A 22,932-nucleotide genomic window follows, 5' to 3' on the forward strand; every position below is an offset into this window, starting at 1 on the left:
TTTCAAGTATGTCTGCAGTAGGAGGACCAAGTCATATAACATCTCAATTTGCAGTTTGAACAAATAGTACCAACTCCCCCCAAAAGATTGCATCCATTTACATTTCCTCTAACAGTTAGGAGTGTGCTGGCTCCCCTATACTCTCACCAGCATTGAGTAGCATCAAAATTCCTTATCTTTCCCAGTTTGTGAGTGAGTCAGCAACATAATTTTTAACTCCTGTTTCCTGTCCCATTGCTCCCTCATTGTTGGATCAGAGTTACACTTCTTAACTGGTTTCAGAATACCCCCACAGGCAGATTCACCACAGTTCACCTCCAGCATCTCCCTCACTTTTTATTCTTACAAATAAGAGTCCATCAAATAACAGGAGGGATTCACAGGTTTTTTTCCCCTTGGACCTTGGGTGAAGAGTTGAATTTATTCCATGCTTTGGTTCATAGCACACCATCATCAGTCCATGCCAGGCCCCTTCTTCACCCCTAGTGCCCACCTGCATCTCCCACCTTCATTTCCCTCTCCACAAGAAGTATCTGCTCTAATGCGTTTGCTTTGTCTTCAGATGTGTGTCTCCTTATAAAACGTACAGTGTCAGTGTATCTGTGTGTATTGAGAGTCCAGCTTCCATAAATAGAGCTGTGCGGTACATCTCTCTGCTTTTTCTCTCCTCTATACTTTTGAAATCTCTCTGTGGCCATCTGTATATCTAGCCCATTGCCCCCAACTTGGCTTTTGGCAGATATTTCTCAGGTCTCTGCCATGCTGAGTGCCAGGAATACGTACCCAGCCCCTTGCCTCAAGACCTTCTAACATTTTTAGAACTTAGATTCTTTCCTTCAGCTATGTTCCCTCGGAAAAGAATTTCTGGCAGTGGAAGGTATGAGCATTTTTCTTTAAGGCATTGGATGCTCAGCCTGTCCCCCAATCCAGGTGGGTAAGTTCCAGCCTGCTGGTGCCAGAGCACACAGCATACCTCTTGCCCATGTCTCTAGAGGGTCCACACTAAGATTTCTGAAAAGTGGCTGCCTGGACAACACAGCCAACAGATTCCTCCCAAACTCCAGGCTGGTGGCTGGTTTCCTCCTCTCCCCTGAGTGGGACATTTCTCAACATCGTAAAATTTACCTTGTCCCACCTCCTTTAAAACTGATTGTTTTAAGTTAACTTATAAAAATTATACCCCCCCCAAAAAAATTATGCCCAGCAACATAAGTAAAGGAAGAAATTGGGGTGAAGGAGAAAATTAAAATATGATAAAACAAAGCCTAGGGTGAAGACCATACCCTGAACCCAGGCTCTAAACTTGAAAGACAGGTACTCTTGTCAGAGTGACTGATACTGGTGTGGCTCTGAGTTTCTAGCAGCTAAAGCACAAAGAAAGCCAGACTTGGTGCAACCTGGTGCACAATTTATAGGCCACACAGTCAAGCCAACTGGTAGCTATAAGTTGCAGCCAGAGAGATTTCCCCAAGGCCCCCGTGGAAGGAACACTACTGAAAGGTATACCACATCTTCATAAAACATGGCCCACATGCCTAGGAAACATGTTCATAGGGCTTTTTCTTATAGTAGTTGTATTATCGGCCACTGCGTTGCTTATCCATTGATTCTGCAAATATTTATTGAGTGCCTGCTGTGTACAAGGCCCAGAGTGAGAAGAACAGCTGATGATCCCTGCCCTCAAGGAGTTTCCTATTAATTGGTGGAGATGGACACCAGTCAGTCACACTGATAAATATGAAGTTACAGTCTGGGAAGTGCTATGGAGGCAAGGTATAGCACCAGGAAAGGATGAAAGAGCCAGCCAAGCTAGCATGAACCTCTACTCCTGCCCATCTCTAAAAGCAGCACCTCCATCTACCTCACTGTTCTACTCGACCCTCCAGGCACAAGCCCCTGGAGTTGTCCTCCCTGCTCTTTCTCCCAGACAGCCCCTCAGCACCTCCCACATCTGCCATTCCAGAGCAGATCTGGAATCTCACTGCTGCTCTTCACTTCCCTCCATCTCCCAGCCGAGAGCACCATCCTCTATCCACCAGACTGTGCAGTGCCCTCCTCACCAAACTGTTTGCTTCCACCCTCGCCTTGTCTTCCACGCAGCAGCACAGGGATCCTCTCAGACCATCTGATCATGTCACAGCCCTGCCCTCAGCCTCCAGTACTAGCCTGTCTCACCCAGAGGAATCTAGTTTTTCTAATGGCACTGCAGAGTCTCTTTCCCTCTTACCTTCCCAGCCTCCTCTCCTGGCATTGCCCCTTTACTCCCTCAGCTCCAGACTCACAGGCTCTGACTGTTCCCCACACACATGAGCAACATTCCTACCTCAGGAGCTTTGCACCCACCCTTCCCTCTGCCCCAAATGCTCTTCCCCCCTCGAGTACCCTCACAGTAGCTCCCTTACTTCGTTAAGGTTCTACTCCCGAACGAGGTATCTTCCCATTGAGAGGCTGTCACCAGCCACCTCTCTAAAAGAGCAGCTCTCCTCTCTTCTGTCTCCTGGCCCTACTTTGCTTTTCTTCTAAGTACCCATCACCACTTGACAACATATTGCATTTTTGTTTCTTTTGAGATTCTTTCTCCCTTACTGGAACATGAACTCCATGAGGGCAGGGACTTTAGGCCTTTTTCCTTGACATATGTATGCCCAGCTGTTTATACAATGCCATGCACATAGTAAGCAGTCAGTAAATGTGAGCTGAATTACTGAGATGTGGTTGTATCAAGGAAAGCTGCTCTGAACTGAGAGCTGAAGAAAGAAGGGTGGCCTAGATGAGGAGGGGAGAATGTTCTGGGTGGCAGGAGAGTGTGTGCAAGGCCGGCTGCCAGTGGTGGGGCTGTGGCACAGACAGGGCCCTGCAGGAAGGCCAGTGTGGCCACAGCATGGAGAAGGACAGCCAGCGTGTTGTGAGCTGCAACTGAGAAGGTCCACAGTGGCCATCGCAGGTGCTGAGGGCCGAAGTGAGGGTAAAGGCCTTGAGCCTCTTGAGTGTGGCTTTAAGCAGGGGAGCAATGTGGGCAGACAGGCATCTAGACAGATTCTGTAACCATCTCCTTGAGAGTGCCTGGTGCCTCTGTGCCCCATACCACAGCACATGATTCCCTCCCAGCTGGTAACCCTCAGGAAAACAAATTCAGGAAAGGACGAATGTGAAGGGATATGGCAAAGCATTCCCAGAGTCCAGAATTCACAGTAGTGACAGGTGGCTTTGGAGCATAAGAGAGAACGTTTCTTAGTTTCACTTGACAGACCAAGAAGCAGAAGGCAGGTCCTGCTGTCACCGCTTCCAGCCATCACCACAGGAATACTTATCCAGAAGAGCATCATGTAAAGGATGGAGCTGGGCACAAGCAATTTGTAACTAGTGTGCTTGGAGCCTTGGTGGCTGCTGTGAAAAAAATCCCTAGATTTTTTATAATATTTCCAAACTTGGAAGAGTGCATTCTGAGATTCAGGTGGCTCCCTTGGGACATTGCACTCCAGACTGTCCTCCCCCATGATTCTCTGCCAGGGCCCTGAGCACAAACATCCTGCTTGTCTCCAGATAATGGAGCCACCAGACACCAACATACAGACTCTTTTGGGAGTGCATCTGGGGGGCCTGAGGTTCCTCCCTTTTTCTCTATAGCCACAGAAGGTAGAAGGCCCCTAGCATTGTCTAAGATTCCTGACACTGTTCCCTAGCTCCAAAGGGGTGAGACCAACCTCCAGAAGGGAAGCAGGGACTCTGGTTTCCTCATAGCCACTGGCAACCCTGACTTCCTGTTTCTTTTTTTATTTCTGCCTCAGATATTCTCCCAGGAGTACATCAACCTCTTGCTGTCCATGTATTTCTTCGTGCTGGGGATCCTGGCCCTGTCCCACACCATCAGGTCAGAAGGCATCTCTGCAACATTTGAAGCAGCTTTCTCAGGAGCCAGTACAGGGTCCTGGATGAGAACATGACCTTTGGCGTCATTCAGAGCCAGGTTTGAATCCTGGCTGTAAAACCCAAGAGCATCTTTCCCCTGTGTTACACCGTGGATGACCTAGAACAGGAACTGTAACCCCTGCAGGACCCAGTTTCCTTACAAGGAGTAAGAGTATCCAGTGGGTGTTTCCCCAACCACGGTTGTTAGGAAAGTTACTTGTGAACAGTAACCTGACATCACTTGTCACCGTGCTGAGATGGGTAATACCAGTGCCACCTGCCAGATGTTGTAGGCTGTTGTGCACCAAGCACTAAGCCTATCTTCTCATATGTGATCTTATTTCATAATGAGAGAGAGGCAGTGTAGTGAGAAGTTAGCAGTACAAGCTCTGGAATTTGATTACCTGAATTTGAATCCAGACTCTGCTACTTAATAGCCCTGTGACTTTGGGCAAGTTACTTAATCTCTCTGGCCTCAATTTCCTCACCTGAATGTGGAGGAAGATAATAGAACCTTCCTCATGAGTCATGGGAAATCTTTCAGCCCAGTGTCTGGCACCTAATATGTCCAGTAACTGTTAACTGTCATTGTTACTATTATTTCCTGTGCTAACCTGTCAGGTAATTTATTGAGGTTAGCTTTTGCTTTTAATTCTGTGTTATCTTCTGAAACTGAAGCTCGAAGAGATTAAGAAATTTGCTAGGATCACACAATGGATAAGCAGCAGAGCGAAGATTCAAACTCAGATCTGAGTGGCCCTAGGGCCATGTTTCTTCCCACTGCCACCCTGCTCAGACTGCCACATGCTTGTGTGTATTCAGTGGGGATGAAGGACCTAGGTGAAGGACCCTCAAGGAACTCTGCTATGAGCATGATGAACAGGCCAGGTCTCCATGCGTTGTAAACATTTGGCATCCCTAGCCCTGCTTTTCTAAATAGGAGTTGTGTCCCCAGTCCACCCCCAAGTTTGTGACTATGAGAGCTCCCCACCTGTTTCCATTTGGCTCCTGAGGTGGTATAGCGTCAGGTTGAGAACCACTGACTGAGAGATGGCCGACAGACCAGGGAAGTTCCAGAAGGAATGTAGGAATGTAGCTTGAAGTCAGCTTTGAGGCGTGGGAAACCTGAAAGAGACATGAAGGAGAGGAGAAAGCCAGGAACTAGAAGGTCTGTGTGCAGTGAGGGCACAGTTGGGATGGGATCTTTCTGCTGTCGTCAGAAAGCTGGAGAGGAAGCACCAGGCCTGCTCACAGAAGGCACTGAAAGCCAGTTGAGTTTGGCCTCTTCTTCGAGGCACACTGGCAGGACAGAGCATGGGTTCAAGAGACGTTGACTTTACGACCAAGTCCTGGCCCTGCCAGCTGTATAGTTTGTGTAAGTTTCTCAAGCTCTCTGAGCATCAGCTTCTTCATCTATAAAATGGACACACTCTGAGCACCTCCTCTCTATGGTGTGGGAAGGATCAGGGGAGCCACGGCTATAACACAGCTGGAGCACAGTGTCAGGCACACTGTGAGTTGTGCTTCTGGCCCAAGGTCACACAGCTGGGACTTGAATTCTGGTCCTTTGACTGAGTTCAGTGTTGTCTTCAACTCTACCTGCCCTTTACCCACAGAATCTTGTTCTGGCCATCTTAAAAGAATTTTAGTCCAGCCCCCAATCCTAAAAAGTGAAGGCTCAGAGAACCTACCTGAGTGACAGACCTGCAAAATGGTTAGCAGACCCAGCCTCAAAGGATCTCAAATGCTGATTAGGATTCCCCTCGACCATCCTGCCCCTGCATCTGCACAAGGCTTGAGATTCCCAGGCCTCCTCATGGCCCAATCCCCACCTCAAAGAACCTGGTATATTTTATCTGTCTTTTAACTGATTCATAAATTTGGTAAAAATTGTTGACAGAAATAGAACCAAGAGCAACTGAAACTACACATAGTAAAATATATTAGTGACTAAAACTTAACAGATGAATCATTTTCTCGATAAAATTAGAGCACAGTGTTTGTCCTGGGAAAACCAGACCTCATGAACACAATGGATGACCATGAGCAGGAGAGACGCTCCCCACTGTCCTATGAAAAATTTCATATGAACCAAAAATGGTAGGATGACAGAAGTTGGTTTGAAAAATTTACATGGAATCAGATGTGCGTAATTTTAGCAAAATGGGAAGAGGGCATAATTTAATCATGTTATTTAGAAAGTTGAGCCAAAAATTAAATTTATTTTTCTCCTTCAGTCAAATCCAGTTTTCTTAAATACTTTCTCAAAGAAAGTCTACAGTGTAGTTAGAATTTCCATGAGCTGTTTATATGCACAGACTTGGAGTCAGACCTCCATCAGGATCCAAAGGGTCTGAAGGTGGGATTCAGGGAAGGTGAGGCTCTGAGGGCTTGTGTGACCACCGGGATGCCCAGCTGGTAGGGGCAGCGGATATTTTGAGTCCAGGTCTGTGTGACTTCGCAGCCCATGCTCTTCCTGGTTTGGCGAGAGAGAAAAGGAAACAGTTTGTAGAGGGTGGGCTGGCCGCCCCCTCCCAGCAGTCCTCTGGTCCCCAGAGGACTGGGTGGGGACAGACCCGCTGATGGGCTGGAAGAGCCCAGCCCCAAGCCGAGTCAGCCCCACATGGGGATTCTTGTGGATCCTTCCACCCCCGCCAACCCCCAGCCTGCCGCCTACTTTCCCCTCATGCAGCCACCAAAACTGGAGCCCATGCCAGAACCCTTCCTGCCAAGGGAGCCTCAGCTTATTTTTATCATCTGTGAGCTCACACCCCATTCAGCTGACCTTTAGAGGGAAAAGGGCCTGTGAGGCCAAAATCTGCCACCCCAGGAAGAAAAGGTCAGTTTCACTGACCCTTGCTTTCCACTCCCAGGGGAGAAGGGCACCAGGATGTGGTTTCCCAGCAGGAAGCGGTGACCTTTAGGTTTGATGTGAGCCATTGAGGGCTAGAAAGAATCTCTGCCTGCTACAGAAGTCTGCATTCAGAGCCACCATTTACCAACTGCCTCCTAGACACCAGGCCTGCCCTGGGTGGGGTGAAGGTGAAAAGACCAGATCCCTACCCAAGTTCAGGGTCACCAGCCAGGTTGCTTGACTCTTGCTCTGTGTTTTCCAGCAACCCTTCCTTTCTCGGGATAACCAAGTCATCAGTCTGGAGACTTCTTGCTTGAAGTAGAAGCTGCAGTTAAGTTTACAGGCTGCCAAGCATTCATTTAATCCTCTTAATAACTAAGAGAAAGATATTATTGCAGTGTTCCAAATGAGGAAACAGTTGCACAGAATAGTTAAGTAACTTTCCCACGGTCACACAGCTAAATCAGTGGCAGAGTCAGGATTTGAATCCAGGAAGTCTGGCTCCAGAACCCATGCTCTTAGCCACGGCACTGGTTCAGAAGCTAGGCGTCAAGCTCCTGAGGGAGAAGCCAACCTGCAGTGAAGTGTTTATCTCTCAGGCCTTTTCTCTGCCTCTACCCACACACTCTAGCTTTAGGCTTGTCCAAAAGTGATTCAGCAGACTGAGCAGAAGTAGCTTCCAGCCTCCTCTGTTCCAGCTTCTGCCCCCCACCTCTTCAGAGCCCTCCTGTGGAAGCCCACTCCCGGCTCTATCCTTGTGCCCAGCACACTTGTGTTCACAGAGCTCTCTCGTTCATGCCACAGCCCTGCAGACGGGGAGGCTGTTTGACAAGTGGAGAGACAGGCCCTGAAATAGTTCTGAACTCCACATCTTTCGCCAGCCCGCAGGGTCTTAGCAAGGAAGCTCCCTTCCTCTCCCTCTACTGCTATGCCTGGGAACCTCTTGGCCTTCTATGTTTACCTGCCAGTTGGGAACACCATTCTGGATGTGCCCACATCCTCAGTCATTATCAGTCTGATTCGGTGTTGCCAGCTGCTTTTGAGCTGAGGCTCTGGACAGGCACCAACACTGATGGACACTTAGAATTTTTATGTCCCTGCTGTGGGTCCAGAGTTGGGCTCAGCCTCTCCCCTGCCTTCTCTCATACCTTCACATCAAGCATTTGAGACAGGTGGTACCATTATCCCCACATACAGCTGAGGAGATGGGCCACTGAAGTGACTTGCCCAAGGCCACACAGCTGGCATACAGCAGAATAGTCTCCAGGGCTGAACCTCCTGCAGAGCCAGGCTGGGCCAGTAGGTCCTGATTTGATCATCTTTTTCAAAGGTGATCCAGAAAAGAAAGTTTCTCTTCCCTCCCTGGCCAGGGCATAGAGTATACTGGGTAATCGGAGACTGTTTTTCTAGAGATGAGGCTAAGCCCATCCTGAGCAGCAGAGGCCTCATGGAGGGAGTGAATGTCCATGATTCATCATCTAGCTGATTGAATCCAGCTGAGCTTATCAAAAACCCAGGCCTGACAAATCATGGAGTGGAGGGCAGGCAGTAACCATCAGGTCATCTGACTTGATAGGTCTGGAAGAGAGTCCAGGAATATGCATTCTTGACAAGGGACTCTCATAGATCATAGAGACAGTGCACGGACCAGGCTTTGGCACCCATTACTGTTTTAAAACTGCATTTTACATGAAGTCTGGCCCTGCCTTTTTTTTTTTTTTTTTTAAGATTTTATTTATTTATTCACGAGAGACAGAGAGAGAGAGAGGCAGAGACACAGGCAGAGGGAGAAGCAGGCTCCATGCAGGGAGCCGACACGGGACTCGATCCTGGGTCTCCAGGATCAGGTCCTCGGCCAAAGGCGGCGCTAAACCACTGAGCCACCCGGGCTGCCCCCTGCTTTGTGTTTCTTGAACAATAACCAGGAGGCAGTGCAGAAGCACTGAGATTCCAGAGACCTGTGTTTGAGCCTCAGCTCAGATGGGGAGTCAACTCTGGGCCGTCACTTACTCTCTGAGGGCCTCTGTTTCCAATTGCAAAATCGGGATGATACCTCCTCCCCATCAGGGCAGCTGTGAGGGTGCCGGGAAGTAAGAGATGTGAGTGGGTGCCTCCAGGGTGGTGTTGGGCCTGTGGGTGCTCGCGGGGACCCTGTTTGCCAACTTGCTTTGTCTTTCCTTCCAGCCCCTTCATGAATAAGTTTTTTCCAGCCAACTTCCCAAATCGACAGTACCAGCTCCTCTTCACACAGGGCTCTGGGGAGAACAAGGAAGGTCAGTGCTCCCTGCATTCCCTGGTCTTGGGGACTTCCCACCTCTATTCCCCTTTGTCTCCAATATCGGGGCTCTCCAATAGAGCAAGTGATGGAAAAGGTGGGCTCTGGAATTACATTCCCTGGGTTCCCATCCCCGCTCTGCCACTGCCTACACTTGGGACTCTGGGTGAATGCCTTTACCTCTCCAAGTCTTGGGTGTTTTTGTTTTTGTTTCATCTGTAAAATGAAAATGATAAATCTAGTACCTCTGTCACAGGCCTGTTGTTAAGACTGGGAATAAGTGATGGGGGGAGCACTCAGCACACTGCCTGGCTCGCAGTAGCACCCAGTAAAGCTGACTGTCATAGCTCCTTATTTCATACCTGTTTTTAATGTGATCACTCTCCCACTTAAGACGTGGAAAGAGAGGGTGTGGTTCTTTGGCTTTTAAAAAAAAATAAAAACTATGGGAACTTGGGGAAAGCCTGGGCTTTGGGGATTTGTCCACATATGTGTTCGAGGACTATAACAGGATTGGCAACGGCTTGAGCAAATGGAAGGTATTTCTTGCATAAAAGTCTAATAAGCTTGTGAGTGTCACTCTGTTATGGGTGCCTGCCACATTCTGCCTTATTCCTAGGGAACAGTGACTTTATGTCTTTCCTTTTTGCATCTTGAGTGCATCTGTGCCTAAGAGATGATCGTTGAATTTAAAAAAGAAAAAAAAAGGCTAAGCTTGTACCACAGAGTGGTTGGGGTCTGAGATTCCATCTGCCTTCTGCTCTGCCACCTTCAGGTGGCCCTTAGACCCAGGAGAGTGCATTACCACTAGATCTGGGCCTATTTAGCTACAGGGCAAGCCATGAGATGTGGCCAGGAGCTAATTGCCCTCATGTCCAGTCAGAAACCACCAGGGTACTTCCTGAAACCAATGCTACACTATATGTTCACTAACTTGAATTTAAAAAAAAAAAAAAAAATCACCATGGTGCTGTTACCACAGAGAACAAAAACTGGGGCCCACCAGCAATCTGTTGGACTCTGGAATCTGAAAGAAGTGGCTGTGCTCTGTAACTGTGGGCAAACCCTACCAACTTCTGGGCTGCCTCACTAGGAAGTTTGGAAGTGATGGAGAATGGCTATAAGAGGAATGTCCACCACAGAGCTCCCCATGGGAACACTCAGCGACCCCCTCCTGCTTTTTCTCCAGGCCTCCAGATCTTACCTTCTTCCTCTTCCTCTTCCTCCTTTGCTGGTGATGTAGGTCTGCCAGCAACCTTCTTGGTTTTCTTTGGTGGCAAAGTAGAAAGATTTCTGAATGGACTGGGACCTAACTAAAGACCTGGCTCAGTAGCAGCTGGCATTGATTGAGCACCCCCTGTGTTCCAGGCACTGTGCTGAGTGCTTTGTAAGGACCATCTCACTTGCTCCCCAAAGTAGCCCTATCGGGGAGGTGCTGCAGTCCCCTTTTTATAGAGGAGGAGACAAGCTCAGAGCATCCCCCAAGGTCATGCAGAGTCTGTGCTTCCAATACCATGGACCATCTCCCGCTGACCCTGCACCAGGCCTCTGTTCTCTCTGGGCCTCTAGTCCCTCCTCTAGGAAATTGGTGTGGGAGGGAGGGGGATGCTGGGAAGGCTCTGGCAGTGCCCACAGCCATGCCCTCCTCCGTCCAGGGGCTGACAGGTGGGAGGGGCAGCCCCGCCCCGGGGAGTGGACTTACCCGGCCTCTCTGCCCAGAGATCATCAATTATGAGTTTGACGCCAAGGACCTTGTATGCCTGGGCCTGAGCAGCATCGTTGGTGTCTGGTACCTGCTGAGGAAGGTAAGGAGCCAGGGCCTGGGGAGGATGGGGATTCAGGGGCATGGTAAGCAGACAGCCGATCTCACTCCCACCTTCCCCCAGCACTGGATTGCCAACAATCTCTTTGGCCTGGCCTTCTCCCTTAATGGGGTGGAGCTCCTGCATCTGAATAATGTCAGCACTGGCTGCATCCTGCTGGGCGGACTCTTCATCTACGATGTCTTCTGGGTGAGTCGGGCTGGGACACAAGGGATCCCTTGCTGCCTCCGTCCCTGTCTCTCTGGTCCCAGTGGCGGTCATCTGATGGAAGGCAGCTACCTCAGCCTAGAAGTTGAGGCCCCAGAGCAGCTCCTCTATGGGCCTACTTGCCCTCATCTGTGAAACCACTGAAAGCAGATTTCCCCTTGGCTGAGAGCCCTCCCTGTACCCCATGCCTTCTAGCCACCCTTGCCTCTTTCTCCCAGTGGCCCTGGCAGAGCTATTCCTTTCCTGTGTCTTCCCAGCAAGTGAGTTGAAACTCAGAGAAGTTCAGGCACGAGTGGTTAATGCTAATGGATGAGCCCAGCAAGGGCACCAATCTGAGGACAGAGACTGCTGTTGGCAGCACACTCTGGCACACACTAGCCCTAGGCTGAGGGGCATGCTACACTCACTCCCGACAGGCACCACTGAGGGCCCGAGGTCAGGCACCTTTCCCTGGCCTCAGACAGCCTCTTTCCCCCTTATATGGGGGTGGTGCTGGAGGACTTTATCTCCAAGGAGGAGCAGAGCCCTGAAGGAACAGGAGGCCTGGCCCAGGCCATCAGAGGCTCTTTCCAGCTCCTTCCATTTGCCCCGCTTATTGCCCAGAGCCAGGAGCCCCATGAGGTATCCATGTGACCAGCGTCAGTGGCCACCTGATCTCAACTTCCCATCTGCTCTGGAGCACCTCCTTACCCCCCCTCCCACCATGAATCTCAGGCAGCATTGCATCTGGCGTCCCAAGGACAGGGTGGCTCAGTCAGATAAGTGTCTGACTCTTGGTTTCAGAACAGGTCATGATTCTCAGGGCCTTGAGATCGAGCCCTGCATCAGGCTCCAGGCTCAGCCAGGAGTGTGCTTGAGTTCCTCTCTCCCTCTGCCCATCCCACATGCTCACTCTCTTTCTCTCTCTCTCTAAAATAAATAAGTGTTTAAAAAAGAAAGAAAGAAAAAAGGAGTTCCTAGGACAGCGTTACTTTGCCACCTCGTCCTCACCTCCCTCCAGACTCCTGTCTTCTCCTCCTAGGTATTTGGCACCAACGTGATGGTGACAGTGGCCAAGTCCTTTGAGGCACCAATAAAATGTAAGTGACCACATCCACTATGAGGAGCCCCTCTGCTTCCACCTCGTGGTCCTGCCCCCCTCCTGGTTTCTGTTTTGGTCAGTACCTTTCCCTTGTCTCTTCCCCATGCATCTCTTCCTCCTCCAGGCTGTCCTGTGTCTCCAGCCTGGTTTCCTTCCCCTCTTTGAGTCATCTGGCTGTGTTCCCACACAGCCACCCTCTGCCCAGACCCTGGCATCCTTCCACCTAGTCCCACTATGATATGATGCAGGATGAGCTGGATGGGGTGGAGCAAGCACAGAATGGGCTTCTAACACAGCCTGCAGTGGGGCACACAGGGGCTCTCCAGGAAAGGAGTTTCTACACTGAGGCCCAAAGCCTCTCACTAGGTGTCTTTAGCACCTAGCCACTGGTGCAGTCTGTCCCACACCCCTCACGCTGCTCAGGTTTTCTTCTTCCTATAGCTACCCATTGTTTATAAAGATGAGCAAATCCAGGGACAGGCATCTAGGCGTCAATAAGCAGTGCAGAAATGTCATCTCACACTGAGGCAGAGAACCTCAGCAGTATGTTACCAGCCCTCACCAAGACCTGGCTTGCTTCAGTGTCCACCCCACCATCTTCAGCACGTCTGCCTATCCCTTCTGCTCATCACCTCATGGTCCCAAGCTGGCTGCCACAGCTCCTAGCACTGACTCCTCATGCAGCTATGTCCAGAGCAAGAGAGGGGGAACTTTGTGTTTCTCTCATCAGAGAGGGAGGTTTTTTTCTCATAGGCCCAAATCCAAACTGGTCGTCAGCAAGAAGGTGGGAAAAGCATGATTAGCTTTGAGTTTAAGGCTCAGACCACTCAAGAATCCCCTCCTGGGATCATGAGACCCAAAGAAGAGGATGGAATGAGTCAGGCTGATAGCAAGAAAGGAGAGAGTCCTGTTGGGAAGGCTTTGGTCCTAAGAACCAAACTCCGTGGGCACTGGGCAGCCAGGGTAAAGCTGGCCTCAGCAAGGAACAACTGTTCTCAAACTCTGGCTCTCCACTGCTTTAGAGAGGCCTCGATGAGCCAGACAGAGGCTCCTGGCTACACCCTGCTCCCAGATGCTGTGGTCCCAGCTCAGTGACCCCAAGGGAAACAAGTTTCTGCCAGCTTTGTCTTGAATAAACAAGTGGGCCCATGAGCCAGGCTCTCCTGCTGGGGAGACAGAGGATCACGATGGACAGGCCTGGGTCGCTGCCCCCCTCAGTGTCTGGAAGCAGAATATTTGAATTGGCAGCCCCCCAGAACCAAGGATGTAAAGCAAGGCAGTTCTCCAGCAGGAGAACAGATGCTGGGCCAGCCAGAGCAGCAGCTATTCCCCATGTGCTATGATAGATGAAGCCAGCCAAGGTGCCAGGAAAGCTTTCATGAAGGATGAACACATGTTTACCAAGGAAGCAGGGGCAATGTGGGCCTTTGAAAGAGAAAGCAGAGCTTCGGCAGAGGGCAAAGGCAGGGAAATGCACAGAGGGCCCTGGGAACAGAGAATCAGGGAGGGAACGTGGCTGAGTTTAGGGGAGCAGCAGAAAAGAGGCCAGATTTGGGAAGCCCAGAGTGTCAAGCCAAGAAGCCTAGACTGCCCAATGGGCAGTGAATGAGCCATTGGAAGGCTCTGGAGAGGGCAGTGACACTATTACACTTGGGTTGTAGCGTGGGTAGAAGGCCCATTGCTCTCCACTGCTAGGCGTGGAGCTCAGGCAGGATAGCAGTGGTTAAGTCAGGCTGGCTGGACTGGTATCCCAGATCTGACACTTGCTGGCTGGATGGCCTCAGGCAAGAGACTTCTCCTCTCTGGGCCCTGGTTTTCACATCTGCCCCTCGGAATTTAATGGTACCAGGATCAGGAAGATAGAATGAGAAGATCTGTAAATCACTGACTGTGCATTCATGGCGGGGAGTAGTAGTTGAGGAGGGGTATCTGTGTGTTCATTAGGGAGGCACAAGCTTACCTAGAAACCCCAGTGTACCTCTGTTTGCATATCACTGGCCAGAGCTGGGTCATGTGACCACCCCTAGCTGGAAGGGAAGTCAGGAATTCAGGGACTGGGGTTGTCCAGATGCCCTAGCCTTATGCTACTTGATCCATCACCCAGGAAGGCTGTCCTGCCCAAAGTCAAACTGGATTAGTAAAGAAGGCATGGAGTGACAGTTAACAATGCGTGCAAATCATCTGATTCTCACAACTCTGTGGGGTCAGTTCTGTTGTTACCCATTCACAGGTGAGAAAACTAAAGCACAGATCCCCTAAGTAACCTGTACAAAGTCACACAGCAGAGCCAAGATTCAAACCCATGCATCTCACCGTGAGGCCCACACCTAATGCTCTTCTGCTTACAAGTTGCCATGGAGGGGTGCCTGGGTGGCTCAGTCAGTTCAGCATTTGCCTTTGGCCCAGGTTGTGATTGGGATCCTGGGATCAGCCCCTGCATCGTACTCCCTGCTGAGCGGGAAGCCTGCTTCTCCTCCTCCCTCTGCCCCTCTACCCGCTTGTGCTCTCTGCTTCTCTTGTGCTATCTCTCTCAAGTAAATTTTTTTTTTTTTCAAGTAAATATTTTTTTTAAAAAAGTACTATGGATGAGATCCAGTTATAGCTACCTCTTGCCATAACTGGACACAGAAGAGGCATTTCTCTCCATCTACATTTATCTAAACAAGTGGGTCAGCATGATATTTGAGTGAGGGCCTTTAGGTAAGGAGTTTGTAGGAGTGTGACCTTTTTTCCTTCAACACATCCAGGAAGTGCCTCTAGCCCGGGATCTCCCTGTTGCAGATCAAGGACCACCCCCTGCCCCCACCCCTGCTGTATTGAGAGGGAAAGCCTATTAGATGTCAGCACTGCGTGGGCTCTTTGATCTCTTTCATACATATGGCTTTAAGGTAGATCCCCCTTCACCAGAGGGTTCCATAGCTAGCAGAGAGCACTAAAATGGTGTGCTATGTGAGTTCTAGCTCAGTAAAGGCAGTCAACCTTTGATCTAGATGATCCTAGATTCTTCCCCCTCTAACTAGCTGTGGTTCCAGATAGAGACTTTGCCCTTCAACCTGTCACCATCCTCATGCCTCCCATCCCACCCCCTTAAATGCAAGTGTGTGAGTTTCATGCAACAGGTGTGGGGCTGGGAGGCACTCTGAACCCGGCTCTTAACAATTCCTCGTATCCCTGCTTCCCCCCACAGTGGTGTTTCCCCAAGACCTGCTGGAGAAGGGCCTCGAAGCAGACAACTTTGCCATGCTGGGACTCGGAGATATTGTCATTCCAGGTGAGCCAGCCAGGGTTGGGGCCCACAGTGCAGGTGGTGGAAGGACCTGAAGGGAGGAGGAGGACGAAGACTACTCTGACACAGCCTCGCCACAGTGAACAGGGAAGGGAGGGGCCAGGCGATTCCGGACACCCAGCCCCAGGTCAGCCCCGGGTTTTAGCCCACATAGAACAGCAGTCATGCCAGGCCCTGAGTCGGGCAGCAGGGGGACAGCAGTGAGCAAGACCATCCTCGGAGCTTCTGGTCTCACTGAACAGACATGACCCAAGAACAGCAGAAATAGGTGTCTGCGACAGAAATACATTCTGTGAAAAACACATCTCATGAGCCTTCTCACACATTCCCTCCCTTTGCCAGTGTTTACAAGTAGTCCCAATATGCTGGCACTGCCAGTCCCTGTGGTCCTCCTGCCCCTGTTACAGGCAGAACATGCCTGTGTATGTGGACACGGGGCACCATGAGCATGGGCTTCTGTACTCCTGGCAAAGGGACATGGGACACATACTTGCTTGTCCACATGAGTTGACCTCTGAACTGCTAGTTGGTGCATCTGTGGCTGTGGGCACAAGGTCCCGGGGGCCCACAGCCTCAACTGGCCTTGGGGCACCAGCAGCGTAAACTACTAGTCAGAAGACTCGGTAAAGCCGAGTTGCTGCTGTAGGTCACTGTGGTAGCTGAACCTCAGATGTGTGTATTTGCGGATCCGGGCCTGGTGACAGGTATCCAAAGGACACGCTTGTTCTTGTTACAGTCCAGAGGCTCAGAGTCCAAGGATTAGAAGCACCCTGGTGCTTGCTTAAAAGAAGAAAATATGGAACAAATGAAAAGCCAACCTATTTTTCACTCTAAGAGGCAATAACAGTTCTAATATCCTGGGATGATACCGACACTTCCATTGTGACACTTGGATTTTGTGTGGCAGCGAAAGAGGTTTTTTCCTCAGCCGAGGAAACTGAGGCTCAGAAGTAAAAGGACTTTCACAACTTCACACACTGTTAAGGGCCAACACCAGGCCCAGCCCAGGTTATCTGTGTGCAGAGAATGCCTTCACTGTCAGAAATATCCTGTAACAGTAATGCCAGTAATAGGATGATGATCACCACAGCGGCCATGTGTCAGGCACCTGCCACATGCCTGCCCCTGTGCTGAGTGCTTCTTGTATGTTTGTCTCTTTGCTGCTCTTAACAGCCCAGTGAGGTATAGGGTGTTTCCATTTTACAGATGAGTTCACTGAGGCTCAGATGCCAGACTTGCTCAAGTTCCTGGGCACATGGGAGTGTGGTCTTGAACCCAGGACTTTGCATGACTTGTAGTGCTGTGTGGCTGGGAGAAACAGCTCCATCAGACAGAAGAAATTGAGTCCCAGAAAGCACTCAGCTCACTCACTATGCCAGGCATGGGCTGCTCCAGGCATCCGCACAGACTTCCCCAGTATCCTCGTTGCTCGTGGTTCTGCACTTGTGGCATGCACAGGACACCCACCACTGCACATACCTACGTATCTAAGTCTTCAAGTAATTTCTGTAGCTGAAAGTTGATGACACCCTCACGGTGCCCCAGAGATATTCTTCAAAGAATAGATTCCTGCAGACTATTGTTTTGAGGACCAGATGCGTTATTAAAGGTGAAAGCCCTTAGCAGAGCTCTGACCTCTGCATTAGTTAGAGAACAGTGTAGATAGAATTCAACTGCTAGGGGGACGCTGCATTCCCAGCTTTGTTTCCAGAAAGGCAGCATTTGTCTTCTCTCTCCACCTACCATCTCCCTACTCATACACAGTCTCAAGGTCTCAGGGAGGACTAAATCCCTTCTAATTTAAAATCAGTCGTATGTTGAGGCGCCTGGTTGGCTCAGTCAGTGGAGTGTGGGACTCTTGATCTCAGGGTTGTAGGTTAGAGCTCCACATTGGGTGTAGAGATTGCTTAAGGATGGAATCTCTTTTTTTTGTTTGTTTTTTTTGTTTTGTTTTAATTTTTTTATTTATTTATGATAGAGAGAGAAAGGCGCAGAGACACAGGCAGAGGGAGAAGCAAGCTCCATGCACCGGGAGCCCGATGTGGGATTCGATCCCGGGTCTAACCAGGATCGCGCCCTGGGCCAAAGGCAGGCGCCAAACCGCTGCGCCACCCAGGGATCCCAGGATGGAATCTTTTAAAATAAATAAATAAATAATGAAATAAAATGAAATTAGTCATGTGCTGCCAGACAGACACAGATAGACCCAGATGGTGTGGCATGTGAGCAACATACAGAGGCTGGCCTGGTTGGCTGGGTCTCAAGGACTCTTGGGCTTTTGGGGTGTCTGGGCTGGGATTTGAAATGCCAGTAGGAGCGACACCTGGGTGCCTCAGCGGTTGAGCACGTCTGCCTTCGGCTCAGGGTGTGATCCTGGAGTCCCAGGATCGAGTCCCACATCGGGCTCCCTGCATGGAGCCTGCTTCTCCCTCTGCCTGTGTCTCTGCCTCTCTCTCTCTGTCTCTCTCATGAATAGATAAATAAATCTTTAAAAAAAAAAAAGGCAAGAAAGAAAAGAAATGTCAGTAGGAGTGCAGTGGGTGGACAGAGTTAATCATCTTCTATATTGCCGGAGAGCCTTCCGATGCTCTTCTTGCTCCTACTCCTCCCTCCAACCAAGCAGTTGCCACATGGGTTGTTTTCATAATCTGGCTAGGTTGTTCCCCTGCTTGGAATTCTTCCTTGTGTTCCCTTACTCGGAAAAGAGACTCAGTTCCTCCTCGCGCCCCATGGCCCTGTGTGGCTGGTCCACCACCTGCATCTCCTGCTCTGTCCTACAACCTTACTGGCTCCTTGACCTATGCCACATCTCAACCCGCTCTTTCCTTGGGTCCTTTGCATGTGCTGTTCCCTCTCCCTGGCAAGTCTCGCTTCCTCAAAGAAGCCCTTCTTTCTCTTCCCTGCACTCCTCTGAGCCTGGCATATCTCCAGATACACCTTCCCGTAACACAAAGCACCCTTTCATGGTTAGGGTCTTATGTGGAATTTTGTTCCCATTTGATCAGCATGTCTACCTCCTGCTGCCTTGGCTGAGCTCTGCGGGTGCAGTGATTTTGCTTCCTGTTGTCTACAGTGCCTAGTACTTAGAAGGCCTCAATAAACATTTGGGTGGATGGACTCAGGGTGACACATTATGGCGCTGTGAGGTGCCAGATCAATGTGGTCCCAGACCAAAGCAAACCCCTGGGATCTTCTCACTCTTCTAAGGAAGCCTAATGGTAGAGAAACGGGATTTCTGCCGGCAGCTGGTGGTGTTGGGCCCCAGTGATTGCTCCATGACTGGGAACATCAGGTTGGGGACCCGGTTGTATCTTAGTCCACCACCCTACTTCTCCCCGTCACAGGCAGGGGAGCTCCATCCCCCAGCCTTCCTGAGGTGCTGGCTTCCCTGCCACCATCTAACCCTGGCTCTCTGCCCACAGGGATCTTCATTGCCTTGCTGCTACGGTTTGACATCAGGTAAGCTACTTGGAAACTCTAGCCCTCAAACTCCACAAGTGAGGGGCCTTCCGTGGGCAGGGTACTCCGGGGGTTCCTTGGGGGCTTTCAGGAACCCAGAGGAGGTGACCTGCGATCAGACCCTCCACCTCTGCAGCAGCCAGTGCAATTCTGACTCTTATCTGCACTTGAAATTCTGAGTATTCCACGACCCTGTGGCCAAAAAGAAAAAAGGATCACACTCCAAGAGATTTAAACCCAGAAGGTCCTAGTGGTACTCATAGCGCTTTCTCACTGCGTGACCTTGGCAAGTGATCTGACCTTTCTGGGCTAAAGTGTCTCCTTCTTAACTTGGTGGTAAACAAGAGCTTTGACCTCGGCATTACAGAGAAAACCTGGGGGGAGCACTGAGCACAGGGCTGCAGGGAGACCCAGCTGCAGTCCATTCGTCATCACGCATTATCAGCCCCGGCTCAGGTCACTGTGGCCCAGCTACTCTGGCTGCTCCCCGCAATCCCTCACTCCGATTTGTTTTGTTCTGTCCATCGTGCATAGTGAGCACAGGGAGAGGGAAGGGTCTGACTTGAGTCACCCCTTCCAGCAGAAAACGTGGCACTGTTAATGCAGCTGGGCATGCCGCCAGCAGGTGGCGCTCAGCCTTCCCAGTGGAAGGTTTGCTTTATGTGCACTAAACTTCACCGTGGTTTGTGCTCAATCTCCTCTTGCCTGGTAATTGCCAAAGCAGTAACACTTGTAACAAGAAACTGTACCAGTGTCATTGAAGTTGAGTTTGCCTGTGAAACTTGCCCCTGCTCACGTACATCTGGGTTTTTTGTGTAGTGCGACTCAAACCTTACGACCATGGGTGTACAGACAGCCTTTGGGAGGGACCTGGCCAGTCTGCAAGTAGTGGCACGTCTGTGCCAGCCAGCTGCTCTCCTGGCTGTTCAGGGGGGATACATAAAGAACCCCATGAGAGTCTCTGGGCCACTTGCTAGAGACACAGATTCACATTCGGCTGCCAGCACCCTCAAGGGCAGAGTCTCATTCCTAGCCTGGATTTGCAGGACTGGACAGTCTTTCAGAGCTGGTTTCAGAATCTGTACAGCATGCCCAAAGTGGCTTCACCCCAGGCTCCACAGCAGCATAACTCCTAGTGCGTTCACAGCTCCAGGCTCTCCGGCAGCCAGGGCAAGGAGAAAGGGGGCCGCAAGTACTCCTTCAGTCCACAGATGGTGCTGGGCACTGTGCTGAGTGCCGGAGACACACAGAGGTCATGGAGCTGAGGTTGTAAAGGGAAATCCTGGAACGGCAGTGTGATTCAGTCCCGGGGCTGCTCTTTGGATGACTCGCCTCCAGGAAGCCACTGGCACTTTATCCACGTTGTCAGCAGCTATTTAGCATGCACGACAGGTCACTGAACTGTTAAGTCCGCTGCACTAAAAAGGAGTAAGTCAGCTTTGCAGCTGCTGTAGTATCACTCGAAGCATAATTCCCCCATAGCACATTCACCTGAGCGGTTTCTCAACATGTGGATTTCTGGACCTTGTCCCAGACTTATTCAATCAGATTCCCAGGGAATTGGCCCTGGAAGTTTGGGGGTTTTTTTGTTTGTTTTGGGGGGTTTTACAAGCTTTCTAGGTGATTTCTATCCTGGCTAAAATCTTAAAGCCACTTATGGCACTTGATATTCACAACCACTGAATAGATGGGTTGTGGTTTTCCCATTTTGAAATAAACAGGCCTGAATAAACAGGCCTAAAGAAGGAAAGTGTCTTGTCCAAAGACCTATAGCTGGGACAGTACCAGGATGCACGCCCAGTGCCAACTTCTCAGCCATCCCATATAGCCTCCAGGGTCTTCCCCAGCTCCCCCTCTTAGAAGAGATGGTGCTGCTCCCACACCTGCAACTAACCCTCCTCCTCTTTCTCCCCACATCTTCCTAAAGCTTAAAGAAGAACACCCACACCTACTTCTACACCAGTTTTGCAGCCTACATCTTCGGCCTGGGCCTTACCATCTTCATCATGCACATCTTCAAACATGCCCAGGTGAGTGGCACTGTACTTCATGGATCAGGAATGCTCTGTCAGTAGCAGGGACTCACATATGTAGGGCTTATTTGTCACATGCACAAGCAATCCAGAGGTAGGTGCTCCCCAGCAGAGTGAGAGTGGGCATATCTGACCCCTGGCCTTTTACCTATGGCCATTGCAGAATGTCGCCAGGTGCTCCAAGTAGCACAAGCATGTCAGTGGCAAGGGGAAGGAGCACAGATACAACCGTGCTTGTTCCCTTCATCAGGAAAGCAAATCCTTTCCCAGAACCCTTTTGGCAGATTTTTGCTCACATTTCATGGACCAGATCAGTGTCACATGGCCCCCGCTGCCCAGAGTCTAGGTAAGAGGGGCTGTGGCTTCTGAGCCTCAGTAGTGGGGCAGATGGAACAGTATTGAGATGGGTGTTGGATGTTTCAGCCCAGTGCCCATCTTACCAGGTGAGTGATAAGGTGTCAGGGGCCCTCTCTGATTCCACAAGCAGGCTGACCTCTGCCTCCTCCTCCCACCAAGTTGGGTACTGAGCTACCACAGAGTAAATCATGGTGGAGTGAAGACTAAGAGCTGTCATTGTGGGATCCCTGGGTGGCGCAGCGGTTTGGCGCCTGCCTTTGGCCCAGGGCGCGATCCTGGAGACCCGGGATCGAATCCCACATCAGGCTCCCGGTGCATGGAGCCTGCTTCTCCCTCTGCCTATGTCTCTGCCTCTCTCTCTTTCTCTCTCTGACTATCATAAATAAATAAAAATTTAAAAAAAAAAAAAAAAAAAAAAAAGAGCTGTCATTGTGGCCTGAAGAGGGTAAGGCCGGGAGGGGACAGCCAGCAGACAAGATTACTCTCTACTAGAAATCAAAGCACTTCCCATATGCCAGGCTCTGCTCAGTTCTTCATGAGAGTCCTCATGAGCAGACGCGGGGACTGGAGGTCAGGTACTACATGGCAAGCATGTAGTAGAGCCAGGATCTAAACATGGGTCATGGATCCCTGGGTGGCTCAGGGGTTTAGCGCCTGCCTTGCGCCCAGGGCATGATCCTGGAGACCCGGGATTGAGTCCCACATCGGGCTCCCTGCATGGAACCTGCTTCTCCCTCTGCCTGTGTCTCTGTCTCTGTCTCTCTGTCTCTTGAATAAATAAATAAAATATTTTAAAAATAAATAAATAAAAATAAATAAACATGGGTCATGTGGCAACCAAGCCTGGCAGTGGGAAAGGCTGGGTGGAATTAAGGCTAAGGGGACTCAGGTGGGAGGAAGTCCAGACTTCTCCATCTGTTCGCAACAGGGCTCTGGGCAGATTGCTGAAGTTACGCTTGATTTCCCTCAGTGTTTTAAAAAAAAAGTGGGGGGGGGGGATAAGTATTAGTAGCCAGCTTGGAGCTTTTTGAGGATGAAATGAGTTAGTAGAAGGAAATAGCTCAGAATTTTGCCTGGCCCAGGTACTAGTACTAGCTGTCATCGTTGTCACTGTTCCCTCCATCCTGCCCTCCCCCTGGTCTCCCCCTTCCCCCACTCCAGGGCACCAGCTACAGAGAAGCCATCTTTGAGTTAATCACAATAGCTGTTGAGCTGTTACTGTATGCCAGGCACTATGCTAAAGAAACCCTTTTACTGGATGCCTGAGTGACTCAGCGGTTACAAGTTTGCCTTCAGCTCAGGGCATGATCCGGGAGTCCCCGGGGTCAAGTCCCACATTGGGCTCCCTGCATGGAGTCTGCTTCTCCATCTGCCTATGTCTCTGCCTCTCTCTATGTCTTTCATGAATAAATAAATAAAATCTTAAAAAAAAAAAAAAATTTTTACTCATTAACTTATTTAGTCTCTACAGTGTGTCTACAATATTTAGGAAGTAGATAGTATTTTCATTCTATAGAAGCTCAAGGGTCCAGGGTCCTCTAGCTTATAGGTGGAGAAACCAAGAACCAGTGAGGAACCACCTCTCATTCACTTCTCCAAATGGCCTCAGGAGCTATATAAGCCAAGAGTGACACACACTTAACAAGGA

The 22,932-nt window shown here is 50.3% G+C and overlaps 1 protein-coding gene and 1 long non-coding RNA gene across 9 annotated transcripts in view; one reads left to right on the plus strand and one right to left on the minus strand.

The window, feature by feature from the left end:
- The window catches only part of HM13 (histocompatibility minor 13), a 40,989-nt gene that overhangs the window by 10,983 nt on the left and 7,074 nt on the right, over positions 1–22,932 (plus strand). For 4 of the 8 annotated variants that reach the window (XR_013365130.1, XM_077872620.1, XM_077872622.1 and 1 more), the window contains 8 exons: positions 3,789–3,871; positions 8,948–9,036; positions 10,704–10,843; positions 10,925–11,050; positions 12,090–12,147; positions 15,337–15,420; positions 18,858–18,894; positions 20,822–20,924. Coding sequence is in view for 6 of the 8 variants with exons in the window: in XM_077872620.1 (XP_077728746.1) it covers positions 3,789–3,871; positions 8,948–9,036; positions 10,704–10,843; positions 10,925–11,050; positions 12,090–12,147; positions 15,337–15,420; positions 18,858–18,894; positions 20,822–20,924 (720 nt within the window). In the remaining 2 variants the exon portion in view is untranslated. The remainder of the gene's footprint in view (positions 1–3,788; positions 3,872–8,947; positions 9,037–10,703; positions 10,844–10,924; positions 11,051–12,089; positions 12,148–15,336; positions 15,421–18,857; positions 18,895–20,821; positions 20,925–22,932) is intronic. The other 4 variants (XR_013365131.1, XM_077872621.1, XM_077872624.1 and 1 more) reach the window with 1 other exon arrangement.
- LOC144298149 (uncharacterized) lies at positions 6,100–9,232 on the minus strand. Its single transcript, XR_013365133.1, has 3 exons — positions 8,774–9,232; positions 6,973–7,138; positions 6,100–6,385 (listed from the first exon to the last, which is right to left on the minus strand). It is a non-coding gene; the product is annotated as an uncharacterized LOC144298149 (long non-coding RNA).

This window comes from Canis aureus, chromosome 26, assembly GCF_053574225.1.
Source record: "Canis aureus isolate CA01 chromosome 26, VMU_Caureus_v.1.0, whole genome shotgun sequence".
Taxonomy (NCBI): domain Eukaryota; kingdom Metazoa; phylum Chordata; class Mammalia; order Carnivora; family Canidae; genus Canis; species Canis aureus.